General features: G+C 42.2%; 1 protein-coding gene and 1 long non-coding RNA gene across 9 annotated transcripts; one reads left to right on the top strand and one right to left on the bottom strand.

The window, feature by feature from the left end:
* Positions 1-633: 633 nt before the first annotated feature.
* On the bottom strand, positions 634-4750 carry LOC121866254. Of its 8 annotated transcripts, none has more exons than XR_006088945.1 (3): positions 4321-4452; positions 3935-4101; positions 634-1820 (listed from the first exon to the last, which is right to left on the bottom strand). XR_006088945.1 is itself a non-coding variant. In XM_042365871.1 (2 exons), the coding sequence occupies exon 2, from the start codon at positions 1740-1742 to the stop codon at positions 1266-1268; it is 477 nt and encodes a 158-aa protein (XP_042221805.1). In that variant the 5' UTR covers positions 1743-1820; positions 4729-4750; the 3' UTR covers positions 634-1265. The 8 variants fall into 8 exon arrangements, 6 of the variants coding, with proteins under 6 accessions (XP_042221805.1, XP_042221803.1, XP_042221800.1 ...); XR_006088946.1 differs by having other exon boundaries at positions 4355-4446; XM_042365871.1 differs by lacking the exons at positions 3935-4101; positions 4321-4452 and adding an exon at positions 4729-4750.
* LOC121866256 lies at positions 4630-22759 on the top strand. Its single transcript, XR_006088947.1, has 3 exons — positions 4630-4754; positions 16643-16771; positions 22738-22759. It is a non-coding gene; the product is annotated as an uncharacterized LOC121866256 (long non-coding RNA).
* The last annotated feature ends 5220 nt before the right edge of the window (positions 22760-27979 follow it).

The raw sequence follows: 27979 nt of genomic DNA, 5'->3' as shown, positions 1-27979 counted from the left end.
TTAACACAGCAAACAGGAGTTAGTCTCTCTCACCTGCACTTTAAAATTTAATTTTGGTATAGATACATAATACAGTATTTTTTAAGTGATCATCATCATCATCATCCAGGAGCCTTCTACATACACACCTCAAAGTAAGTGAACTTTTCTACCATTTTTGTTGAATTTAGGAAATTTTCGGTGAGCTGGAACCAATTACCCAAAAACCCATTGAAACAATGGTTTCGGTTAACGAACTTTTCGGTTAACGAACGACCTTCTGGAACGGATTGAGTTCGTTAACAGAGGGGTCACTGTACTGTTTTGTAGTGCAGTGAGCCTCCATCACCTATGACACCTTCCACATGGTACCACAAACTTGAATTATCCTTCACCTGCAGTGCTGGTAAGTGTTAATTTTCTGCAAGTTTTTTTATTATGGTAGGTAATTTTGGCCAAAAAGTTGGGTATTGGGGAGGGACGAGGAAAGTGCCTTGATAACTCGGAAAGGTTAGAGCCCCATATATTCAGAGTTATCAAGGGTTTACTGTATTATATTCTTATTTGTAATTCCTGTATAGGGTGTCTAATAAGTTGCCAACCATAGGAAAATTTACTTTCTTCTCTAGATGTGGGAACAAAACAAATCAACACTAGAAAAAAGAGTCAGTTTAATATTCATGTAAGGAGAGCCAGATGCTACAACAATGCCCAGTTGTAAAAGAATTTAATCAATAACAAACACATAATTGAATCATAACACCACATACGAAAGCAACAATATTATCCAAAACATGTTAATGAGAGGCACTAAGGCATTATATTAACATAGAACCAACAATGTATTTTGAAGTTGTTGGTGAAACATTTGAAAATTTTTTATAGTGTTATGTACTGTACCTGTATTGTGCACTAATGATTGTATTATAGTAGATTGGACACTTGTACTGGCAGTAAATTGATGGATAATGAAGCTTTTCCTATGCCGGTACAATATAAAGTGAGAGGTCGTCAGTACTACTCAATCAACCTACATCGTAACATTATGCATGTAATAGTAACAAGCATGTAATAGTAACAAGCATGTTACAGGTATAAAATATTCATCATTCACGACATATTCATGTGCATACAGTACGTCCTTAATTTATATTGTTAACTTGCTTTATCAAGAGAAAATATTATGTCTGAGGGGTTCATTGTGTACATAACTGCTCTTATAAAAATGAAAGCCATCACTTCCACAACAGATCATCCTCAACTTTGGCCACCTACTTCCTTGTTGTTCATTTCTGATTCTTAAGAAGTTTTCCCTTCTCTTCCCTTACCCGATTCAAATCATCCCGTAACTGTTCGAGCTCCTCGGGATCTATGGGCTCTTTGGCGATCTTCTCGACATCATTGACCATGGATTCAATTTGCCTAGTGGTTTCTTCGGGTTCGTAGTCATAACATTCAGCAGCAGCGAGAATTATCTCAGTCAAATGTGTCTTCAGCTCTTCCTTCCTCTCCTGAAATTGGCTACTATTCATTCTAGGACTTTCATAGATGCGGTTTGTATAGTCACTGAACTTCTCCATACTATAAAGTAACCTGGCTTTGTCTTTCAGCTTAAGTGTTGAATTTTCTTCTTCTTTCTTTTCTTGTTTTTCATTAATTTGTTCACACGTTTCAGATTCTGCTGTCTCTTTATTCACTACTTTATAGGTGCGCAAAAAATGCTCGTCTTCTCTCCTCAATTTTGGCCGGTGACTGTTGTACATTGTTTAAATGGTTTTAAACTAGAAATGAAAGTTCCTCTGAATTCTTTACTTTCATAAGATCACCCAAGAACATCAGATCTGAAAGAAAATTAAATGTTTCTCTGACAATTTGGAAGATTTTGAAGTTCACTTTTGGTTTAAGGATATTATGCCAAAAAAAAAAATTAACCCACACATAATCTACAAATTTCATCAATAATACAACATAATGGGAATTAGGTTGTAAGGTATACAAGAGGCTTACACCTGATGATTAAACACCCACATGTTACCTGAGGAGGGAGTTAGTGTAGTGGATGGGGGACAGATCAGCATAATAAAGATGCTTCAGGATCCACCTACTATTCAAATCAGGTCAGGTTTTCAAAGGTGTGGAAGATTCATTGTTGTTGCAATGTTATAGGAGCAATATATCCAGAAATTTACATTCTCCATGGAAATAAAGGTCATATTCTTTAATATCAAGAAAAATATGTAAGAGAAACCTATTTTAGTAATGAATTTCTTGTTATGGCATAAAACAAATCTTTACCGAATAAGTTTCTTTTCATTAATACAAAAGAGTTGGTAACATTGAGCATGACTGGTCTGACATATACTGTACACTGCTTCCTTCTATAATTTGTCCTTTATAAAATTAACCAAACTAACCTTCCTAACAACCAAACCTAATCTAAACATGAGCTTCACTTAAATATTATTATACTAATTAATTTATGTTAGATAGGTTGGTTAGGTTAGGTTAGGTTTGGTGGTAGTGCTACCACCTGAAGGAGTTGCTTCATTTTGTTCAGTTTTTCCACAGATGTTTTTATTATAGTATTTTTAAGGAGCTGACAACTTTTTATTTTCATTTTTTTTTCTTAGTTTATTCTATCTACCATCATAAATCAGCTGTAGTGGGCAGGATATAAAGGAAATTGCGGGGTAAAACATGGTGTAAAACTGATCACGTGACATGAAAATGGGGGTCCGACTAATTACCCAAATGTACCCAAATGTAGCCGCAATGAAGTCAAATAATGGTCCTACATGAATAAATCGGGTTACCAATCACTTCTCGACTAGTATTTGGTGTCACAAAGTAAAAAAAAATTGGAAAACGTAATTTAGTTTGAGTTTGGTGATCGTAAAAAAAAATTGGAAAATGTAATTCCGAACCTAACCTAACCGACTTGATATTTGGTACCGAACCTAACCTAACCTCGACTAGTATTTGGTGTCACGAAGTCACAAAAAATTGGAAAACTTAATTTAATCTGAGTTAATAGATCAAGTGCATGTACCTAATCTAATCTAATCTAATCTAACCTAACCTAACCTAACACAACACAACTCAGATTAAATTAAGTTTACCAATTTTTTGTGACTTTATGACACCAAATAATAATCGAGAAGTGATTCACAGCCCGATTTACGCTTGTACAACCATCATTTGACTTCATTGCGGCTACATTTGGGTAATTACTCGCTCCCTCAGTACATGCACGCGATCTATTAACTCAGATGAAAGTAAGTTTTCCAATTTTTTGTGACTTTGTGACACCAAATACTAGTCGAGGTTAGGTTAGGTTTGGTACATGCACTCGATCAATAAACTCAAACTAAATTACGTTTTCCAATTTTTTTTTACTTTGTGACACCAAATACTAGTCGAGAAGTGATTGGTAACCCGATTTATTCATGTAGGACCATTATTTGACTTCATTGCGGCTACATTTTGCTACATTTGGGTACATTTGGGTAATTAGTCGGACCGCGAAAATGGTGTCCCTACGTGGTGTGTACGTGGATAAATTAATTATTTAAAGTAACTACTCCTCTGAAAACCTGCCGAGTCAGAGCCTGGTCAGTTTGTTAACAACCAACACACTCAGTCCCAGTATACTGTACTCATACCTCCACTATAAATGTATAATTACACCGTGACGTTTCAACAAAGTTGGTTTCATTACTACCAGATATCAAAATAAGTACTTTCTGTTTAATACAAAGGAGGGGGGCAGTTCGGTAGCTTTCTTTGTTTGGTTAGGTTAGGTTAGGTTAGGTTAGGTTAGGTCAGGTCAGGTTATATTAGATTCTCGTAAATGTTGCTTCTTTTAAAACACTTATTATAATAATAAGAACGTGTGGAAAAAAAGTAACAAAATCGAACAACTCCTTCTAGATGCAGTGCTGTTTTTAGTAATTACCTTATTATTGATTTAGCTTGCCACACACACACACAATATGTACAGGTAATAAGTCCGTGAGAGACGACGTTGAGGGGACTCCTGTGTGACCTGCTGTTGTTGCCTCCGCCTGAGGCCCACCAGCTGGTCCAGGACTTGGGGTGACTTGGGTTTAGCAACTGACTCTCCTGGAAACATCTGACACCTTTGTCGGCTATCCTTGGTCAAATTGTGGGTTTTACATTAAACAATATTTGTTGGAATTATATCAAGGATTTGTGCAGTAACAGCTGATTGTTGTATTAATGATTCTGAAACGATTGTCAGGACCAATTTAATAATTGTTGAGGTTGTTAGACATAATTCAGCATCATATAATTCCTAAAATAACATTTTAACTGGTATACTGTAGCCGATAGTGTGCGTGTCGCTCTCCAGTACCTCCTGGACTCGAGCCCGAGGTGGAGGACAGATGAAGAAAGATGTTCCCTAATACATAAACGTTTGTACCACAGCTGTATAAGTGACAGTATAAAAAGGTTAAATAAATTCTAGATTATTAGAAATAGTCTAGCATATATATATATATATATATATATATATATATATATATATATATATATATATATATATATATATATATATATATGCCATTAAATCACATTTTTAGCCTTATTAATATAGGGTAAGTTGTGATAAAGGTAAAGGAACTGCTCACGCTCAGAAACAGAATATTAGTAAACAAACAAGTTTACCTGGTAGGGAGGCTGTCACCTGCCAGTTAAAATTTATACATCACTACAGTGCCACGTTACCTGTGTATGGGAAACAACAGATGCAGGTATGTGCTTATTTTAATTCTAGTAACTAATTTTCTAAAGTTAATAAAGCAGCAAAGGCAAATATACGACTGGTGACCGTAGATGGTTAAGTAATTATGAGGGTTTTTTTTTAGTTTTGGTAAAACTGCAGTTTTGGACAATACTGTGGGGGTTCAAGATGTTCACTCAGGATGGGATGGAGAAAGGAAACTCACAATGTGCTCTCTGTATACATGTTGTATTGGATGTACAATGCAGCTTGGTGCTGGGAAGGCAGCATGGTTACAAGCGTGATGTAGAGAGAGCTGGTTGGTGAGGATGCTCACAGGAGGACAGCTTGTGGGTCGCCATGCTCGCCGGCGGGAGAGAGGACCGCCAGGCAGCGGCGGAGGAGGAGGAGGTGTTGCTGGCTGGTTGGTGTAGGTAGAAAGAGGTAGGTCACCACGAGGTCAGGTCTTAAATAGCGGGGGATAGGCGTGGCTTAGTAGTTGACCCCCGCTCCGTGATGTATGGCGGCGCTGGTTGACCTAGACCACGAGGCATACACTGGGGAATTGGTGGGGTCGGCTACTCAGCGACAAACAGCGTTTGTAGGGGAGAAATCCACTACAATACTCCCCCTTCCCTCCAGGCAGTGTAGGAGACTTGTTGTCTGCAGGGTTGCATGGCACATGTGAGGCAGAACGGGCGGTGCATGCCTCATGTGAGACAACGGCGATGGCGTGGATGAGCCGGTCGCTGGAGACAACTATCTAGATACACAATATCTGTGGGAGTAAAGAGGGAGAAAAAGGGTGTGTGGAGGCGATGAATTTTGTTCTTCCCTCACGGCAGGTACAGAGTCGTCAGATGCGCCTGCTGGGGTGTGTGGGCCTGGGTCAGGAGCAGGGGCTGCGTCAGCAGAAGCAGATGAGGGCTCGTGACAGCAGCAGGGTCCACGACAGCAGCAGGGTGCAGGACATTAGCAGGGAGTACCTGAGGGAGAAAAGAGGGGTGTGTGGATCCGCACTCAGGAACAGGGGCCGCGTCAGGGGCGGCAGGGGTTACTGCTGGGCCGGGGTAGGCGTCTGAGGCAGGACGGGTGTGCTGGGGTCGGAAGAGGAGCGACTGTCTGCTTAGAGTAGCAGAGCTGCTCTAGGGTGTTTAACCTACGGTGTAGAGACAGTAGCTGTAGAGCCGATGAGAGCTGCTTCTGGGTGGATAAGCCAGTCTTTCATGTTGCTTGAAGACTGGGAGCGTGATCAGTTTCTCCTCCATCCTGTGTGAGTGCGAATCTCCGGGGGTCACCATTGTGGGGTTCAAAATGTTTGGTGTTCACACTCAGGATGGGGTGGAGAAAGGAAACTCACAATGTGCTCTCTATATACATGTTGTATTGGATGTACAATGCAGCTTGGTGCTGGGAAGGCAGCATGGTTACAAGCGTGATGTAGAGAGAGCTGGTTGGTGAGGATGCTCAGAGGAGGACCAGCCTGTGGGTCGCCATGCTCGCCGGCGGGAGCGAGGACCGCCCTGCAAGCGGAGGAGGAGGTGTTGCTAGCTGGTTGGTGGAGGTAGAAAGAGGCAGGTCACCACGAGGTCAGGTCTTAAATAGCGGGGGGGTAGGCGTGGCTTAGTAGTTGATCCCCGCTCCGTGATGTATGGCGGCGCTGGTTGACCTAGACCACGAGGCATACACTGGGGAATTGGTGGGGTCGGCTACTCAGCAACAAACAGCGTTTGTAGGGGAGAAATCCACTACAATACCTCTAGTAGTTGGGCAATGTGTTTTTCCGATTGTTTAGACAATTTCTAAGACACTTTTCTTCTATGGTGATTCCGGTATATTTAAGTACTGTAATTTGCGTGGGATGTGTTATAAAAGAAGTGGCTTAAAATTTTCTATACAATCGGAAAAACACATTACTCAACTCGAGATCCATATTGTCCGAAACTGCAGTTATACTGTGGGGTACATTATGTTTGGGTTCACACTCCGGATGGTTGGAGAAAGGAAACTCACAATGTGCTCTCTATATACATGTTGTATTGGATGTACAATGCAGCTTGGTGCTGGGAAGGCAGCATGGTTACAAGCGTGATGTAGAGAGAGCTGGTTGGTGAGGGTGCTCAGAGGAAGACCACTTGTGGGTCGCCATGCTCGCCGGCGGGAGCGAGGACCGCCAGGCAGGCGGAGGAGGAGGAGGTGTTGCTGGCTGGTTGGTGGAGGTTGAAAGAGAGCAGTCACCACGAGGTCAGGTCTTAAATAGCGGAGGTAGGCGCGGCTTAGTAGTTGACCTCCGTCATGTAAGGCGGTGCTGGTTGACCCAGACCACGAGGCATACACTGTGGAATTCGCGGGTCGGCTACTCCGCGACAAACAGCGTTTGTAGGGGAGAAATCCACTACATTACCACAGTTTTGTACACTGATTATGCTTTTCCTTCTATTCAATTTCTTGTGCAAGTGCTTAGTTTTCTAGATATAGGCGAGTTAAGGTATAGGTTTGGTTAGGTTAACACATGATTTTACCCATTTTAATATTTTTCTCTACACAATACAGTATTCCCTAATATAATCAGTGAAAATTGGGGCAAAATTTCCGTAATGTACCAGCCTTTCTCTCGCTGTTATTAATATGTTTTTCGTAATGTTTAGACAATTCTAAGACCTTTTTATTCTATGATATTATCACCGGAAATTAAGGATAACCGAGATATTAATTTTTCAATATTATTAAATTTGGTCAGTCACAAGTGTCGCCATTTGTTGTTTACGTCTCACAGAGAAGATCTGACCACCCATCATGCAGTGCTCCTTACCTCTGTGTTGGCTTCTTAAGCATCTACAGCGCATGTGCGTGGGGTGATGTGGGAGTTTCTTATTGGCGATAACGATAAGAGACTTATAATTGAGAAAGAGTTTTTTGCCTTAGCCAATGAACAATATGTTGGTGCGTTGGGAGCGGAGATTTGATTTTTCAGTACCAAAATAACAAGATATGGTTGAACAGGTGTTAGGTTTGGTTTTGTTGGTTAGTTGGTATTTTATTTGTGTGATTTACTCGAAAAAATATATTTTTTCGTAAAGATTGATGGGTATGGGGGGGGGGGGCGTTTATCTAAATAAAACTATTGATTTCCGGCTGAAATTAACATCAAATTCGTTCAAAATTTATCAAATAACATCGGAAAAAAATATTTTTTTATATCCAAACAAAGACCGGTGCATAAGTGAAATTTGACCAAATTGGGTATTTTTAAACCCAGTTTCAATGAAAAAACAGCGGACAGTCACGATCGTAAGCAGTGTGTGGTGAATAATGGTACAAAATCGTCATGTGTACCCGTGACAAGCTGGGTACCACAGGACTGTGTATTGAGCCCATTGTTGTTTGTTTGTTTCATAAATGACATGCCAGAGGCTATACACTCCTCCAAGCAAATATTTGTGGACGATGCCAAGTTATTTAGGGAAATTAAGAACCAAGCAAACTGTGAGCTTAAAGAATGGTCAAGGAAATGGCTGCCAAGATTCAATGTCACGAAGTGCAAAAGGATGCACCTGGGACGTACCAATGGTAAGGAGGCATATCATATGTCCCAACAGGACGAAGAAACTGCATTAATTGTGACTGAATGCGAAAAGGACCTGGGTGTGATTGTTGACAATGAACTGAATTTCTCGGGCCATTGTGAGAAGAAGGTGAATGAAGTAACTAAATTATTAATTTTTATATATATTTTATCCTCTTCACCAATGATCGGCTCATTAGCTGCTTGGGTGATCGGTTACGTCTCTTCGTCAAGGATACATTAAAATGTTGTATTAATAATTCAATAAAGGGTGAAATGGGAACCGAGTCTGTATGGGTAGAAATCACGGAAGGAAGAGAAAAACTAATTATGGGAGTGATTTACAGGCCCCCAAGTCTGGGCAAAGAAGCAGCTCAGTCCATATGACAGGAAATGAGTAGGGCAGCAAAATATAACAACCTATGCATTATGGGGGGATTTCAACTTCAGAAATATTGACTGGGACAACATTGTAGGTGACTGAATCAGAAGACTTCCTAGACGCAGTACAGGACAATTTTTTGAAACAACTAATAACAGAACCTACTGAATCAGAAGACTTCCTAGACGCAGTACAGGACAATTTTTTGAAACAACTAATAACAGAACCTACTAGAGGTGACAATATATTAGACCTAGTATTAACAAATAAAGAAAATATTATCAGAGATATCACAGTAGGGGAAGAACTAGGTAACAGTGATCACAGAGAAGTCAGGTTCACCCTAAATTGGGAAACAAAAAACAATGACAATATGGTCAGAGTCCCAAACTTTCGGTTGGCGGATTATCAGGGGTTAAGAAGGTACCTAGGTAAGGTCACCTGGGAACAGTCACGTCAGTCCCCAGTAGGAAGGGGTGAGGTCATAGATGACACAACAATTGATCATGACTATAATACAGTATATTCATTAGTATACGACATAAAGCACAAGAACAAAATATACCATACAGAACAATTAGGTCAAATAAGAATGAGCCAAGGTGGATGACCAGAAAACTTAAACATGATATAGGAATAAAGAAAGGAATATATAAGAAATTAAAGGGAGGGGAGGAGCAGCTCAGAAACAGGTATAATGAACTATCTAGGAATGTTAAGAAAAATGTAAGGAAAGCAAAGAGAGACTATGAAGTCAAAATAGCAAGAGAATCCAAGGCGAATCCCAAGGGATTTCTCCAGGTATATAGAACAAAAGTCAAGGACAAAGTTGGGCCTTTAAAGTCAGGGAGGGAAGAAGTGATAAATCGGCAGTAAAGAAATAATCAAAGCATTGAACAACAACTACTTATCAGTTTTCACAGAAGAAATTTGCGAGGAAATTCCAGAGGTGGAACTGATATTTAGGGGACAGGAAGAAGAGAAATTATAGAATATCACTATCAGAAAAGAGGATGTTCTTAAGAAGATAAATAAACTAAAGAAGACAAAATCCCCAGGGCCGGATGAAATTTTCCCTCGAGTCTTGAAAGAGTGTAGGGAACAGATTAGCGGACCCCTTGCAAATTTATTTACAAAATCATTAGACACCAGAGTTGTGCCAGACTTGTGGAAACAGGCAAATGTAGTACCCATATTCAAAAAGGGAGACAGAGCATCAGCGTCAAATTACCGGCCGATCAGTTTGATGTCAGTAGTGGGGAAATTTCTTGAATCAATTATAGCAGATAGCATCAGATCGCATCTAGAGAAAAGCAAATTAATCTACGACTCGCAACATGGGTTTACAAAGGGAAAATCTTGTCTAACAAATCTGCTGACTTTTTTAGGAAAGTCTTCGAGGTAGTAGATAATGACGAAAATTACGATGTTATTTACTTAGACTATAGCAAAGCATTTGACAGAGTACCGCACCAGAGGCTTCTGAGAAAAATTAAGGCTCATGGTATCGTGGGGAAAGTTTTAAATTGGATAAAATCATGGCTCACTGATAGAACGCAGAGGGTCAGCGTAGATGGTGTTAAATCTGAGTGGGGCCGTGTAACCAGTGGGGTTCCCCAGGGATCAGTACTAGGCCCACTCTTGTTCATAATCTACATAAACGATCTAGACACTGGATCAGCAGTGACATAAGCAAGTTTGCGGATGACACCAAAATAGGGCGGCAGATTAATTCAGGGCAGGATGCAAATGCATTACAGGAGGATCTAAATAAACTGCAGGGGTGGTCTGAAAAATGGCAAATGAAATTCAACACCAGCAAGTGCAGCGTACTTAATATTGGAAGAACAAATACTGACAATGTATACAGCCTTAACAACATCAACCTAGAGAAGTCGACTTGTGAAAGAAACCTAGGGGTACTTGTAAGCCCGGACCTACGGCCTAGAAAACAGTGCGTTAATGTTCGAAATAAGGCAAACAGAGTACGTATTGGGTTTTATATCTAGAAGTGTAAATAATAAGAGTGCAGAGGTCTTATTGCAACTATATCTTGCTCTAGTCAGGCCGCACCTCGATTATGCGGTTCAGTTCTGGTGCCCTTATTATAGAATGGATATCAGTTCACTAGAGTTGGTGCAGAGAAGAATGACGAAAATAATTCCGGGACTTAGAAACCTTCCATATCAGGATAGGAAAAGAAACTTAACTTGCATTCCCTAGAAAGATGAAGAGTGCGGGGAGATATGATAGAAGTATTTAAGTTGGTGAAAGGAATCAATAAAGGGGATATAGATAAAGTTCTTATAATATCCGAGCAGCATAGGACTCGGAGCAACGGATTTAAGTTGGATAAGTTTAGGTTTAGGAGGGAGATAGGAAGAAACTGGTTCACAAATAGGGTGGTGGACGAGTGGAACAAGCTTAGCAACTTTGTACAGTCAACCCTCGCTTTACGTGGTCCCACTTTACGCGTTTCCACGTTTACGCAGTACCCTGCCGAACACGGAATGCTCACTTTCCGCTGTGCGTGTACCCCTTTACGAGGAGAGCGGCTGGCGGTCCTCTCGCGCCGCGCCATTTTTGGATCCAAACCTCCCGCCATCTCTCCTGCCCTCTCCCGCCATCCGCCATGTTGTATAAGCGGCGCGAGTCGGTTGCGCAGTGTATGTCTTTATTGCGTTATCGGTGACGTCATATGACGTAGCGGACTGTGATTGGGCAAAGCATCCTTACTTCCCTCCCTGCTAGCTTTGATTGGTTTAATGTAGTACTATGACGTGCCCCGCCGCGGGAGCGTTCAAGCCCCTTGACCTACCTCATCAGTTACACCCCTCCTGGCTACACCGTGTATATCGGTATCCATTGTTCCATAAGAATGGCTTCCACCGGACCACCACCACCACCACAAAGAAACCTTGCATTACCTGGACCCAGCCGCCCTAAGCCAAAGAAGACACGACGTTCCTTAAGCTATGAAATAAAATATAAGATCATACAAGAGTTGGAGAAATGAACAAGACAGGTTGATCTCGCGCGCCAGCATGGTGTTAACGAATCAACTATCAGGACAATTAAGAAGGATGCAGCCAAGATAAAGGAGCACATGAACATCACAAAGTCTACAGGTGCTTCTATGATCAAGTATTTCCACAACCAGGTGCTTCTCAAGACGGAAAAATTACTTGTAAGCTACTTGGTGCGTCAGGCGCGACGGAACATGGCGGTGGACACGCGCTCAGTTAAGGAGTACGCACGTAAACTGTATGCTGCAGTGTCACGAAAGATGGGAATTACAGAGCCCAAACCCTTTAATGCTTCCTCTGGGTGGTTACAGAGGTTTAAAAAGAGGAACAAGATCACCAATATCAACATTGGTAGTGAAGAAGCTAGTGCTGACCGTGTTGCGGCTAGGGAATTTCCTCCGTTTTTACATGAGATTATGGAGGAAGGACAGTACACTGACGACCAGGTGTTTAACATGGACGAATCTGGTCTTTTTTGGAAAGAACTACCTTCCAAGACCTTCGTTGTGAAGAATGCCAGCAAGTGTCGGGGCCGGAAGTTGCAGAAGGAGCGCATCACCGTCCTGTTTACCACCAATGCCTCCGGTACCTGTAAGCTCAAGTTATCGGTGATCCACACAGCACGCAAGCCGCACGCCTACAAGAACATGGACATGACCAAGCTAAATGTCCACTGGCTGACCGCACGTAAGGCATGGATGTTCTCTACACTGTCCCTCTCCTGGTTTGATGACTGTTTCGTTCCCGATGTGAAGAAATTCTGTGAGCAACAGAATGTGCCATTCAACATTTTGTTGCTGCTTGACAACGCACCAGGACACTCGCCCCTACTGTTAGATCGTCACCCCAACGTAAAAGTGGTCTTCCTTCCTCCCAACACTACATCTATAATACAGCCCATGGACCAAGAATTGATCTGTAATGTAAAAGCTGCATTCTCTGCTAAAAAATTCAACCTCCTGAACGACTACACCAACACCAAGGAAGAGTTGCGTAACCTGAGTGACACCAACACCGATAGCAAGAGCGAAGACGACGAGGATCAACAGTTGGCAGAGCAAGAAGTACTTTTGAAACAATTCTGGAGAAGATGCAACGTCAAGAAAGCTGTGGACTTCTTGGTGGAGGCATGGGATCAGCTGTCTGTAGCAACTGTTCGTCACGCATGGAGACATGTGTTGCAAGGCATTCCGGGTGTTAGGCAGAGTAAATCTGTGACTGGTGAGGTTCAGACTGTTGCAGTAGCAGTGGACCTTGCCAGAGAAGCTGTGCAGAGTGTTACAGCTGCAGGCTTCTCCGAGACCACCAACGACAACATCCTGGAGGTGATAAGGGATCCTCATGTGATTACCGAAGAGATGGTAGATGATGATGACGTCAGTGAGGAGGCAGGTGGTGCGTCATCCCAAGAAGAACGCTGCTTATCCCATAGTAATGTAAGGGGTGCCATCGAGTGTATTGAGAAAGTCAAGCTCCTCCTTTCCGACGACCCTGATGCAAACAGGTATGAAATCTTCACTACCCAGCTGTTGCAGACTATGGAGCCCTACATCAAGGTTTATCACGACAACATAAACACCAGCCGTCAGCAAAGCATAACAGAGTTCTTCGCCCGCAACCCACCACAGCCAGCCCAAGCCAGTGATAGTGACAGAGGCAGAGACAGTGATGATGACTTTGAGGGATTTGTCAGGGAGGCCCTGACAAGTGTGGATGACAGTGATGGTGACTCACCTGAGGGCCAGTAGCCTGCCCTCTGCCTCGGAACCAGCCTCCATTCCCATACGCCGACCCATCTCTTCTACTAACGTAAGCGTTAACCCCAACCTTGTTTTTTTTCAAACCTAACCTTCAGTTTATTATTCTCTTATTGATTGTTCCCTTCTATATTATGTGTGTGTGAATACCAACATAAAGTTAAGATGTTATTTTTAGTAAAACGTACGTATTGTGTCGGGAAAAAGTGGAGTTTGGGGGTCGGCCCGGTCTCTATTTCAATTAATCCCATTTGTTATGTTGTTCACTTAACGCGTTTCTCACTTTACGCGGGCCGCCGTGGGTTCAATTATCCGCGTAAAGTGAGGGTTCACTGTAGTAAGTGCTGGAACTCTGGAAAGTTTCAAAAGGAGGCTAGATAGATTCATGGATGATAGAGAGTGGTAGTAACTCTCGACAGGAGCTGCCATGCACAGGCCAACCGGCCTATTGCAGACTCCTTATTTTCTTATGTTCTTATTTATCCTCTTCACCAAAAGATCGGCTCGCTAGCCGCCTGGATCATTGGTCGCGTCTCTGTCACACACTGTTGGCAAATACTGGGCATGCACCGGCTCCTGAATGTACCTGAACCCGCTCCAGTGTTGGTCAAGTCTTGTCTTGAAAGAGCTCACACTCAGTGCCGTCACAACACTCTCTGGCAGATTGTTCCAAGAGTTCACAACCCTCACTCCAAAAAATTTTGCCCTCACAGCTTTCTGGACTTGCGGTTTCTTCAATCTTGAGCTGTGACCCCTTGTGGGGCGAGCTTCCGCCAGCTCCAGGTAAGGACACTCGATTGAGTAGTGCCCCCTGAGATGCTTATACACCTCAATTAGGTCACCCCTTGCCCGTCTAATATAAGCTAGGCAAGTTCAGGCGCTCCAATCTCTCAGGGTAGCTGAGGTGCCGAAGTGCAGGCACCAGTCTGGTGGCCCTCCTTTGAACATTTTCAACCAACTGACAGTCCCTAGCATATCTCGGGGACCAGACGGGGTGACAGTACTCCAAATGGGGAAGCACTTCACTCTTGAAAATCGTTACGAGGGACGGACCGTCTAGATATCTGAACGACCTTCTTATAAGACCCAATAATTTATTTACCTGGTTTACCTTCTCGCAATGGCCCGAGAACTTCAGCTCATTGTCAACATACACACCTAGGTCCTTCTCACATTCAGTCTCAACTAGTGCAGTTTCCTCATCCCGTTGGGACATATGATACGCCTCCTTACCGTTGGTACGCCCCAGGTGCATCCTCTTACACTTCGTGACATTGAATCTCAGCAGCCATTTCTTCGACCATTCCTGGAGCCCACAGAGGTCCTTCTGCAGCTCTTCACATTATTAGGTCTTATAAGATGGTCGTTCAGATATCTAATTGGTCTGTCCCTTATAACGATCTTCAAGAATGAGATGTTTCCCCGCTGGAGTACTGTCACCCCGTCTGGTCCCCGAGATATGCTAGGGACTGGCATTTGATTGGAAATGTACAAAGTAGGGCCACCAGACTGATGCCTGCACTTCGGCACCTCGGCTACCCAGAGAGATTAGAGCAGGTGCAATGGCCTAGCTTATACTATAGACGGGCAAGGGGCGACCTAATTGAGGTGTATAAATATCTCAATGGGCACTACTCGGTCGAGTGTCCATACCTGGAGCTGGCAGACATTTGCCCCACAAGGGGTCACAGCTCAAGGTTGAAGAAGCCGTAATTCCAGAAAACTGTAAAGACAAACCGTTTCAGAGTGAAAGTTGGGAACTCTTGGAACAACCTGCCAAAGAGTGTTGTGAAGGCACCGAGTATGAGCTCTTTCAAAGCCAGACTTGACCAACACTGGAGCAGGTTCAGATATATTCAGGAGCCAGTGCATGCCCAGTACTTGCCAACAGTGCTTGGGCTGTTTTACCAATCCTCTGAGGTTGTGTATCTCTCTGGGAACCCAGTTATTAATTTATTTCATCCAACCCAGTCTCTGCCTTTCCCTGGCCCCCTTGGTCCTCCTATCCTCAACTTTGCCCATTAATATTTGTTATTATTCCCTCATCCCTAATTATATGACCAAGTATCTCACTTCTTTTTCTGTACATTTCAAGTATTTCTCTTGAAGTTCTTGCTAATTTTAGTACTGTACTTCTTCATTTGTTTTTCTCTCAGTGTAGCCCTTTCTTAGCATTCTCCTATAACACCACTTTTAAAAGGTCTCCAACTTTTTTCTGGTGTCTGCTGAAAGTATCCACAGGTTAGGAAGTTAGATAAGGTTAGCTCAGGTTCTAATAGGTTCTATACAGTATATTCTTGCTTCCCTTTTCGTTTTCAGTGTCATGCAAATAGCACCTCCAGGAATTTTGGTTCAGATCCATAAGTTACTTCTGGTGGTAACCGTCTCCTCCAACTTTACCAATAATATTTGAAAGTGTTTCATCTTAATTAGTTATAATACTCCTACAGTACTACTTTTTCTTAAAAAACAAAAAAAAGATTGCCATCAAGAATATGAATCTGTGATAGTCATCTCAAAGTTTAATGTTTAATTCTTTAACTTCACTATCAGCACAGCAGGTGTGGGTGGTGTTGAATCATGTTAAATCATTCTATATATTTCAATGGGAAATTTAAGGTATAGTACAGTATGGGACTGCAGCCCTAAAACATACACCCAAAATTCATGGACCCTTAACTGCACATTACAGATCTGTGACTAACTTTGCTGTGCACAAAATATTTTGGTATTTGAATTTAAAACTTACCTTATAAAACTTTTAACATGTATACAAATTAAAAGGAAAACACAGTATAAGACTGAAAGGTCCCTCCCTCCTCCCGTCAAGTTTACTGCACCTTGTAATAGTGGGATCACCTGATGAATCTCCACCCTAGTTTATTTCACCTAAAGATTAACCACCCAAATGTTAACCTAACCTCATCTCCACAAATAGCATTAAGGTGGTTAATCTTTAGGTGTAATAAGTTGGGGTGGAGATTCTTCATGGGACCTGAGCAAACCAATACTAGTACTGCACTGTGCAGTGTCCCAGTAACTAATGGAAGTTTTTCCTCTGTATCTCACAGATTATTCCATATTTTTTTTTTTTTTTAGTTCCTTTAATGTTAATTTCCATTACTCAAGCTTCTGTTCCTTGAGGGATGCCTGTACAGTTTTTCATTAACTCACTTTTTATTGTGACAGAGGAAGGCGAGGTCGGGGAAGTGACTGAGTTGACCGACCAACAAAGATGCATTAGAGAAACTGTCAAAAGTTCACCAATTTCCTTCACTCATCCTGCAGTGGCCCAAGATAAACTCATATCTTATCAAGGTAAAACATATAGCATGCCAGGTCCAGTATGTTCACTTGTGTGTTGTTATGTGTTACATATTTATTAGACATCTCTACTTTCTCCTCCATATTTACACCTATCTTACACACACACACACCTCATCTGTACACTTTCCTGTATCCAATTCTTTTTAAAAATTATCTTCATTTGATATTACCCTTTAAAGGCATAATAACAACTGAACACTCCAGGGCACATACTTTCCTATATGATTGCTGGAGCCTTGGTGGCTGGAGAGAGGGACTGCACTTTGGCTAGTCTGACATACTTAACATTAAAGTAGAAATATGTACAGTACTGTACAATATTACACCAAACTTAATTAAACTAAACTTTAATTTACTGTACTGTACTGTATTGTACTGTAGCAACTATATAATTGCTTCATTCAGTGCTAGATGGAGGGCTGTATTACCGTAAGACATGCTGAAGCCCTAAGCTATGTGAAGATTTAGAGGCTCCATGCCATAAAACAAATAAAGTACCGTATATAATAGTGAGAACATAAGAACATAAGAATGGAGGAAACTGCAGCGGGCCTATTGGCCCATACTGGGCAGTCCCATTTACACCCAACCCCAATTCCTCATATAAGCATCCAACATATGTTTGAAGCTATCCAGTGTATTCGAGTTAATGATGATATTTGGTAACTTGTTCCATTCATCCACTACTCTGTTTCCAATCTAGTGTTTACCAATTTCGCGCCTAAATCTAAATTTGTCTAATTTAAAACCATTGCTACGAGTTCGCTCCTGGTTGGATAGTTTGAGTACCTTGGTAATGTCCCCTTTGTTTAGCCCTGACTTCCATTTATACACCTCTATCATGTCGCCCCTCGCTCTACGTCTCTCGAGGGAGTGCAAATTAAGATGCTTTAACCTGTCTCTGTACTCAAGGTTCCTAATGCCCGGGGTTAGTCTTGTCATTCTCCTCTGGATTCTTTCCAAGGATTCTATATCCATTCTGTAATATGGTGTATTACAGGTTGTACCTCTCTAGTCCGGCATTCTTTGGTCCGGAAACTCCCGTGGTCGGAACGATTTTAGTTTGTCCAATAGGTAGATAGATAGCTTTTTTTTTCTTTTTTTTTTTCTTTTACTTATCTGAATTATTGGTGTATTAAATTTTCCCTCAGGCCCCAATGTGGGTCAGTGACCTGGTGGGCCTAATCTGTAAAAAAAAACAACAAAGCTGCGAAATTATGGTTTGTTTACATCCGGCAGTTCAGCTGCTCTCTCTCTCTCTCTCTCTCTCTCTCTCTCTCTCTCTCTCTCTCTCTCTCTCTCTCTCTCTCTTCTCTCTCTCTCTCTCTCTCTCTCTCTCTCTGTGTGTGTGTGTGTGTGTGTGTCTGTCTCTGTGCTTGTCTACAGAGTACAACATTTAACCTTCATATATATGAGCAGTAAATAATGTTGCTTTCATATTCTTATGTAGAGTGTGTGATATGTTTTCACATGTCTTGCTTGCCATATGATTCACACATTAATGGTTACTTCTTATATTGTTCCATTTATTAACATTAAATAACATTACAGGTACTTCAAACAACCATATTATTTTTTTATTAATTTTACTACAGCTACAATCAGGGTCTTATTTTCTTCAGATTTATATGTAGAACCAATCAGTCACTGGTATAGCTTTAACATAAACAATGCGGCAGCGTCCTGGGTCTTCTCATTTGTTTTATATTTCACGTACAGTGTATTATTAATAAATTGTATTGTTAATTTTGCACACACAAACATAAATTCAATAAACAAATTCGAAACAATAATTATATATATGAACAGTAAATAAGTGTTGCTTTCATATTCTTATATGAAGTAATGACGATATATGTTTTCACGTGTCTTTACTTTATCTGGCGATCTCTTTTCTTTACCATTATGGTTAGCTACTTCTATTGTTCCATTTATTAACATTAAATAACATTACTTAAAACAATATAATAATTTTACTACAGCTACAAGATTATTTTCTTCAGGTTTATATATAAGAACCAGTCAGTCACTGGTTTGTAATCAACAAAACAATGCTGTGTCATTTCCTCGTGTTTTTAATATTCGTATTATTAATGAATTGTATTGCTCATTTTACTTTAATATTAATTCAATAAAAGACATTCAGTAATAAACAATAATGAATCTTTGTACATAAGAAATGGCGTGTTTACATGATTATGCCGCGTCGTCTGCATTGGCAAGCCATTCAAACCGTCGAAATTCAAGTTTCCGCCTTCAAAATTTATATATATTTTTTTGTGTGTGTGTTCAATAAAATCCGTTGAATTAAAACAACGAATTTGAGAAGCTACTTGACATTTAACCCTTCAATATGTCTTAAAAGAGACCATGATGCAGAAAAGTGGTGCTAGTGCTTCAAGCATAACACAAGTCACTATCTATCCAGGAAAGGGTGAATTCCATGGTCGGCTTTTGATCAGGTCCCGAGGTTGCCGGACTAGAGAGGTACAACCTGTACATTCTAACATAAAGGTCAATCATTTAATCTTTATTTTATAAAACTATGTATTTACATATACTGTACAGTATACATAGGCAAAGGTGCAATGAACAACTTATAATCTAAATAACATATACAGTACACATTAGAAAAAGCCTTATTTGCCTTGTAAAATACAGGGGTACTTTATGATTTCCTAACTAGCAAATATGAAATTAAAGACTTTTTACATAAAATGTTGCACAGATCAACCCTTGTATTGGCCCCTGTCTTATAGGCAGAAGTATTTATATAAATGTGGGTTAATTACATGAGACTTGTATAACTATCACCCCATGTAACTTTCCACTAGCTATGAGGTTTATGTTCAGAGCATGTGATAAGGTGTGTCCACGGGAAGTCACGTTACTCAGTGCTGAGCTACGGGATAATAAGCATCTGGCTCCTTGGCCATTTGTGGACAGTAGTTTGATAGCCCGAGAGGAAGACATTATTTAGAGCCATCGTTGATGTGCTTCCGTCTTTCCTCGAGGGCGTCGGATATATTTCCGTTCTCCTCGGTCCCTACTCAAGATCACTCCACTCTCACATTAATCGGACGTATTTTAGAAGAGCTACTTTAAGACAGCTTCTGTCCTTATTTAAAACTCATAGCTACAGTGATTAAGCTATGGTGATAATCCTTTTTGAAAGTGTGCACAGAAACCTTTTATAATAAATACACAAAAAGGTACCTTTTGTATTAAGTTACTGAAGACCCAATTACCTTTTATCTATATTTTAGTATGTCTAGAATAGAAGGTAACATGTTTCTAAGTGATTGTTACGAGTGGTGACAACCCTGGAAGGTTGTTACATATATGACTGCTTCACAAGTAGTTGTTATACAACAAGTAACAGTTTCCCAACAGATACTCAGTTGGTAAAGGTAGATATATTATGTTCTCCCCATTACTGTGTTATACTGTTACATAGTTGGCAAAGCGTAGCCAGAGGACCCTGTCTAAGACCAGTCTAAGGTGACCAGTCTACAGTTTACAGTTAGTCAGTGTACTCCAAGTTGTCGTGATAATTTTGGTAAAGTTATTCATTCACACTGGAGTTGAGTAACAGTCGACATAATCTGTTCTCCGGTTACTCCTACTATTATATAAACAGTTTCACCCTTAGTAAATGGAAGCAGTGTGCAACTGGCACTGTCTCTTCTGTTTGAACATCACATAAAATTTAAAACATTTCTTTCGTAGTTTCCCAAGAGCAAAGTTATGGATGAAGTCGTCTAGTGATAAGCTACAAATTTTTCACTTTCTATTCACATAATGCTTAATGCAGAGAACTTTTCTCACAGCATTGATGTCCATAGTTCATTCTTAATCCTTTTCAGCGACAGAATTTATCTTTCTCCTGAGCAGTTTGTTACTATTAGACTGAAAAGTAGCCACAATATTGCTACATTAGGGAAAAGACAATGAATCTTATCTTAGAATTGATAGAAGTCCTAGTGGCATAAATATCCTTTATTAGAATAATTTTTCTTGGTATAAACATTAAAGTGCTTTACTTCCCCAACAAGGTTAACATCAATATCATCAGGATAGTCTTTCATCACAAACTTTACACTGTCACACAACCCTTCTTCTTCTAAATCAACTAAAATTTTCTATATTTTTTGCATCACTATTGTACTGTATATGACTGTCTTTTTTTCATGCTGATTTCAAGGCCATCCATCATGGGAATAAGGTTTTACTCCCAAATTTGTCTCTTGGAGAAAGCCTGGGCATAATCATGTGCTGCATCACCATCACAGACTTGTTTTTCTAACTCTCTTTTATTCACACACTTGTAGTCTATATCAGGCAGTCTCCTTTTGCTTCGAGTCCAATTTCATCAAAATATTATAGGATTTATTTAAAAAGTTAGTGAGCAATATGTAGCATTGTACATGTGCTAAGGCCAATCTGTGGATCCTGTAGGGTCTTGTTGGTTTGTGATGATCTAACCAATGAACATGAACACACATTCCATCTGTTTCTCCAGTAGATATAAGCTCTTTTTGTTTCACCCTCTTCACTGTCATTAGTACATTAGTATGGACATGAGTAAAAGCATCATTACAGTGCATAATTGAATTACTGTATAACTCGCCTATGGCTAAAGTAGCCTTTGCATGTGCTTCCTACTAGTTTAGTGTCAGAAGATGTTTTGGTACTGTAGAGTCAGGATTCAAGAATAATTTGAGTACTGCCCAGGGTTTGTGGGGCTGAGAAAGTATATATTTGTCACTACAACAACAATTTACTGCATCTAGGCAGCAATCAACTGCCACACAGCTAACATGAGTCAGTGAATGGGTGAATTGAAAAACTAATTTATAAGGTTTCCAAATGATACAAATTATAAACATTATAAGACTGAATTTTCTGACCTGCAAATGAAATAAGTTATTTATGCCAGGGCAATTGGTTCATAACAAATCTTACTAACTGTATCTCAAACATATTTAGAGGCCCTCATAATGTGAGGGCCCTAAGCTGTAACACTTACCTTGTACCTAAATCCAGCACTAGCTGGATGCCATCGATATCTGGCAGTTGGTGAGAGCTGGTGTTGAGTCCTGTGACCATTACAACCGGCATGCAGTGGTTCTAGTTGGAACTCCGACTGGGAGTTTTACTACAATGTGGGATGAACCCATCTCAACTGTAAACGTATACCTTGGACTAACTCTTGACTTTCTTCATCTGGAGAATAAATTGTGAATAATAGTAAAACTAATGTTAGGATAAACAATATGTTTATATAAATGCCATATGTCTCAGCTGATGCCCCTAACAGCCTTTGCGCTTTTCATACAAAGTCACTTTGACTATTCCTGATCATCATTACACTCTGCCTTAACACAGAAGCTAAAAGCCAAATTAAAAATTATTTAATACAGAGTGAAGCAACTGAGTCTTAATCACTCTTATAGGATATTCAACAGACTGTGGCCAGACTATTTAACACCAAATTTTGTAAGGATTAGGGATATGAACTGGCAGGGCACTAAAGGGAGGGAACATAATTTTGTGGTAAACAGTACAGGTACTGTATTGTACCTGGTGTTTTGATCCAAACAAAAACACTTTCTTCTTCACAGCTATAAAGACTGAAACAAGTTACCAAGCTACATCAAAACCAGTAATAGTGTAAAACAATTCATGAACAAGTTAAAATACATAACAGATGAAGCTGTTTCTGTTAACTTTATATTATAAAGTGATTCTTAACCTCCAAGTTAATTTAGAGTGCAATGTAATGTGTTAAATTTATCAGCAAAAATCTTTCTCCTTATGACTTACTAGTTACAGATAGCTAAGCAAAAGGACCCTACTGTAAATAAGTATCTGATGGCTTTGCCAATTAGTATGTCTGTGAATCTATCAATTTATCATTAAATCTATGTAACTATTTATATCATCTAACCTTACAGAAGTGAAGAACAGGGACAGACTTGAAACACATCACACCACCACCAGATGACTGAGGCTACATCACCACCAACACCAGATGACTGAGCACCAGATGACGATCACCAACACCAGATGACATAAGCTACATCACACCACCAGATGACATAAGGCTACATCACCACCACCACCACCAGATGACTGAGGCTAATCACCACCAACACCAGATGACTGAGGCTACATCACCACCAACACCAGATGACTGAGGCTAATCACCACCAACACCAGATGACTGAGGCTACATCACCACCACCACGATGACTGGCTATCACCACCAACACCAGATGACTGAGGCTACATCACCACCAACACCAGATGACTGAGGCTAATCACCACCAACACCAGATGACTGAGGCTACATCACCACCAACACCAGATGACATAAAGGCTACATCACCACCACCACCACCAGATGACTGAGGCTAATCACCACCAACACCAGATGACAGAAGGCCACATCATCACCAACACCAGATGACTGAGGGCAACATCACCACCACCACAGACAGCTACATCACCACCAACACCAGATAACAAAGGCTACATCACCACCAACACCAGATAACAGGCTACATCACCAACACCAGATGACTGAGGCTAATCACCACCATCACCACAGAGAACAGAAGGCTACATCATCACCACACTACCAGATGACAGGGGCTACATCACCACCAACACCAGATACCACACCCAGATGACTGAGGCTACATCACCACCATCACCACCAGAGAACAGAAGGCTGCACTCACCATCACCACCAGATGACAGGGGGCTACATCACCACCAACACCAGATAACAAAGGCTACATCACATCACCACCACCACCACCAGAGAAAAGAAGGCTGCATCACACCACCACCACCAGATGACAGGGGCACACACCAACACCAGATAACAAAGGCTACATCACCACCAACATCAGATGACTGCATCACCACCACCACCACCAGAGAACAGAAGGCTACATCACCACCACCACCACCGGATGACAGGAGGCTACATCACCACCACCACCAGATGACTGAGGCTACATTACCTCCACCACCACCAGATGACTGAGACTACATTACCACCATCACCACCAGATGACAGGAGGCTACATCACCACCACCAACAGATGAACACCACCACCAGATGACTTAGGCTACATCACAATCACTACCAGATGACAGGGGACTACATCACCACCAACAGAGGACCATCACCACCACCACCAGATAACTAAGGCTACATCACCATCACTACCAGATGACAGGAGGCTACATCACCACCACCACCACCAGATGACAGGAGGCTTAAGTCACCACCAACACCAGATGACAGAAGGCTACATCACCACCCTCACCAGATGACAGGAGGCACATCACCACCGCCACCAGATAACAGAAAGCTTCATCACCGCCACCACCAGTTGACAGGCTACATCACCACCACCACCACCAGATGACAGGAGGCTAAATCACCACCACCACCAGATGACAGGAGGCTAAATCACCACCACCGCCAGATGACAGGCATAAATCACCACCAACACCAGATGACAGGAGGCTAAATCACCACCAACACCAGATGACAGGAGGCTAAATCACCACCACCAGATGACAGGAGTAAATCACCACCAACACCAGATGACAGGAGGCTAAATCACCACCACCGCCAGATGACAGGAGGCTAAATCACCACCACCACCAGATGACAGGAGGCTAAATCACCACCAACACCAGATGACAGGAGGCTAAATCACCACCACCGCCAGATGACAGGAGGCTAAATCACCACCAACACCAGATGACAGGAGGCTAAATCACCACCACCGCCAGATGACAGGAGGCTAATTCACCACCAACACCAGATGACAGGAGGCTAAATCACCACCCCTGCCAGATGACAGGAGGCTAAATCACCACCACTGCCAGATGACAGGAGGCTAAATCACCACCACCACCAGATGACAGGAGGTTAAATCACCACCAACACCAGATGACAGGAGGCTAAATTACCACCACCGCCAGATGACAGGAGGCTAAATCACCACCACCACCACCACCAGATGACAGGAGGCTAAATCACCACTGCCAGATGACAGGAGGCTAAATCACCACCACCACCAGATGACAGGAGGCTAAATCACCACCACCACCAGATGACAGGAGGCTAAATCACCACCACCACCAGATGACAGGAGGCTAAATCACCACCACCACCAGATGACAGGAGGCTAAATCACCACCACCAGATGACAGGAGGCTAAATCACCACCACCACCAGATGACAGGAGGCTAAATCACCACCACTGGATGACAGGAGGCTAAATCACCACCACCACCAGATGACAGGAGGCTAAATCACCACCACCGCCAGATGACAGGAGGCTAAATCACCACCACCGCCCAGGAACTGACGGGGCTAAATCTTCACCACCAGATGACAGGAGGCTAAATCACCACCACCGCCAGATGACAGGAGTCACCACATCACTAGATGACTGAGGCACCACAACCAACACCACGCACCTGCTCTGTAGACCACATACTACAGTAGCTCCAGCTCTATACACCACATACTACAGTAGCTCCAGCTCTGTAGACCACACACTACAGTAGCTCCAGCTCTGTAGACCACATACTACAGTAGCACCAGCTCTGTAGACCACATACTACAGTAGCTCCAGCTCTATAGACCACATACAACAGTAGCTCCAGCTCTATACACCACATACTACAGTAGTTCCAGCTCTGTAGACCACACACTACAGTAGCTCCAGCTCTGTAGACCACATACTACAGTAGCTCCAGCTCTGTAGACCACATACTACAATAGCTCCAGCTCTGTAGACCACATACTACAGCAGCTCTAGCTCTGTAGACCACATACTACAGTAGCTCCAGCTCTGTAGACCACATACTACAGTAGCTCCAGCTCTGTAGACCACATACTACAGTAGCTCCAGCTCTGTAAACCACATACTACAATAGCTCCAGCTCTGTAGACCACATACTATAGCAGCTCTAGCTCCTTAGACCACATACTACAGTAGCTCCAGCTCTGTAGACCACATACTACAGTAGCTCCAGCTCTGTAGATCACATACTACAGTAGCTCCAGCTCTGTAGATCACATACTACAGTAGCTCCAGCTCTGTAGACCACATACTACAGTAGCTCCAGCTCTGTAGACCACATACTACAGTAGCTCCAGCTCTGTAGATCACATACTACAGTAGCTCCAGCTCTGTAGACCACATACTACAGTAGCTCCAGCTCTGTAGATCACATACTACAGTAGCTCCAGCTCTGTAGATCACATACTACAGTAGCTCCAGCTCTGTAGACCACATACTACAGTAGCTCCAGCCTGGGTAGACTGCATACTCATACCATAGTAGCTCCCAGCCTCAGACCACATACTATAGTAGCTCCAGCTCTGTAGACTGCATATTATAGAAGCTCCAGCTCTGTAGACTGCATACTATAGAAGCTCCAGCTCTGTAGACTGCATACTATAGAAGCAACAGCTCTGTAGACTGCATATTATAGAAGCTCCAGCTCTGTAGACTGCATATTATAGAAGCTCCAGCTCTGTAGACTGCATATTATAGAAGCTCCAGCTCTGTAGACTGCATATTATAGAAGCTCCAGCTCTGTAGACTGCATACTATAGAAGCTCCAGCTCTGTAGACTGCATATTATAGAAGCTCCAGCTCTGTAGACTGTATACTATAGAAGCTCCAGCTCTGTAGACTGCATACTAAAGAAGCAACAGCTCTGTGAATACACACACTACAGTGGCTTTCCAGCTCTGTGGAGCCACACACTACAGTAGCTCCAGCTCTGTAGACCACACTGATAGCTCAGCTCACAGCAGACCACACACCATGGTAAACCCAGCTCTGTAGACCACATACAATAGCACCAGCTCTGTAGACCACATACTACAGTAGCACCAGCTCTGTAGACCACACTACACAGTAGCACCAGCTCTGTAGACACAATAGCTCCAGCTCTGTAGACCACACACTACAGTAGCTCCAGCTCTGTAGACCACATACAGTAGCACCAGCTCTATGAACCACATACTGCAGTAGCACCAGCCCACCTTGAATACATACTACAGTAGCACCAGCTCTGTAGACCACACACTACAGTAGCTCAGCTCTGTAGACCACACTACAGTAGCATAGCTCTGTGAATACACACTACAGTAGCTCCAGCTCTGTAGACCACACTACAGTAGCTCCAGCTCTGTGAGCCACACACAGTAGCTCAGCTCTGTAGACCACATACTACAGTAGCACCAGCTCTGTAGACCACATACTACAGTAGCACCAGCTCTGTAGATACTACTACAGTAGCACCAGCTCTGTAGACCACATACAGTAGCACCAGCTCTTTTAGACCACACACTACAGTAGCGCCAGCTCTAGACCACATACTACAGTAGCTCCAGCTCTGTGAGCCACATACTACAGTAGCACCAGCTCTGTAGACCACATATACAGTAGCACCAGCTCTGGAGCCACATACTACACTAGCACCAGTCTGTAGACCACATACCTGATAGCACCAGCTCAGTGGGCCATACTACAGTAGCTCAGCTCTGTAGACCACATACTACAGTAGCTCCAGCTCTGTAGACCACATACCACAGTAGCTCCGCTCTGTAGACCACATACTACAGGTATAGTAGCACCAGCTCTGTAGACCACATACTACAGTAGCTCCAGCTCTGTAGACCACATACTATAGTAGCTCAGCTCTGTAGACCACATAGTGCAGTAGCTCCAGCTGTAGACCACATACTACAGTAGCACCAGTTTTGTAGACCACCTACTGCAGTAGCTCAGCTCTGAGACCACATACTACAATGGCTCCAGTTTGTAGACCACATACTACAGTAGCTCTGGCTCTGTAGACCACATACTGCAAACTAGCTCAGCTGTGTCGACTATATACTACAGTAGCACCAGCTCACCAACCAGACCACATACTACAATAGCACCGCTCTGTGAATACATACTACAGTAGCACCAGCTCTTAGACCACATACTACAGTAGCACCAGCTCTGTAGACCACATGCTACAGTAGCACCAGCTCTGTAGAACATACTACTGTAGCACCAGTTCTGTGAACCACATACTACAGTAGCACCCAGCTCTGTAGACACATACTACAGTAGCTCCCGGCTCTGAACCACATACTAC

The sequence above is a fragment of the Homarus americanus genome, unplaced genomic scaffold (genome assembly GCF_018991925.1).
Source record: "Homarus americanus isolate GMGI-L3 unplaced genomic scaffold, GMGI_Hamer_2.0 scaffold29328, whole genome shotgun sequence".
NCBI lineage: Eukaryota > Metazoa > Arthropoda > Malacostraca > Decapoda > Nephropidae > Homarus > Homarus americanus.
Note: the sequence above shows the minus strand (reverse complement) of the source record. Positions and strands in the feature narration are given on the sequence as shown.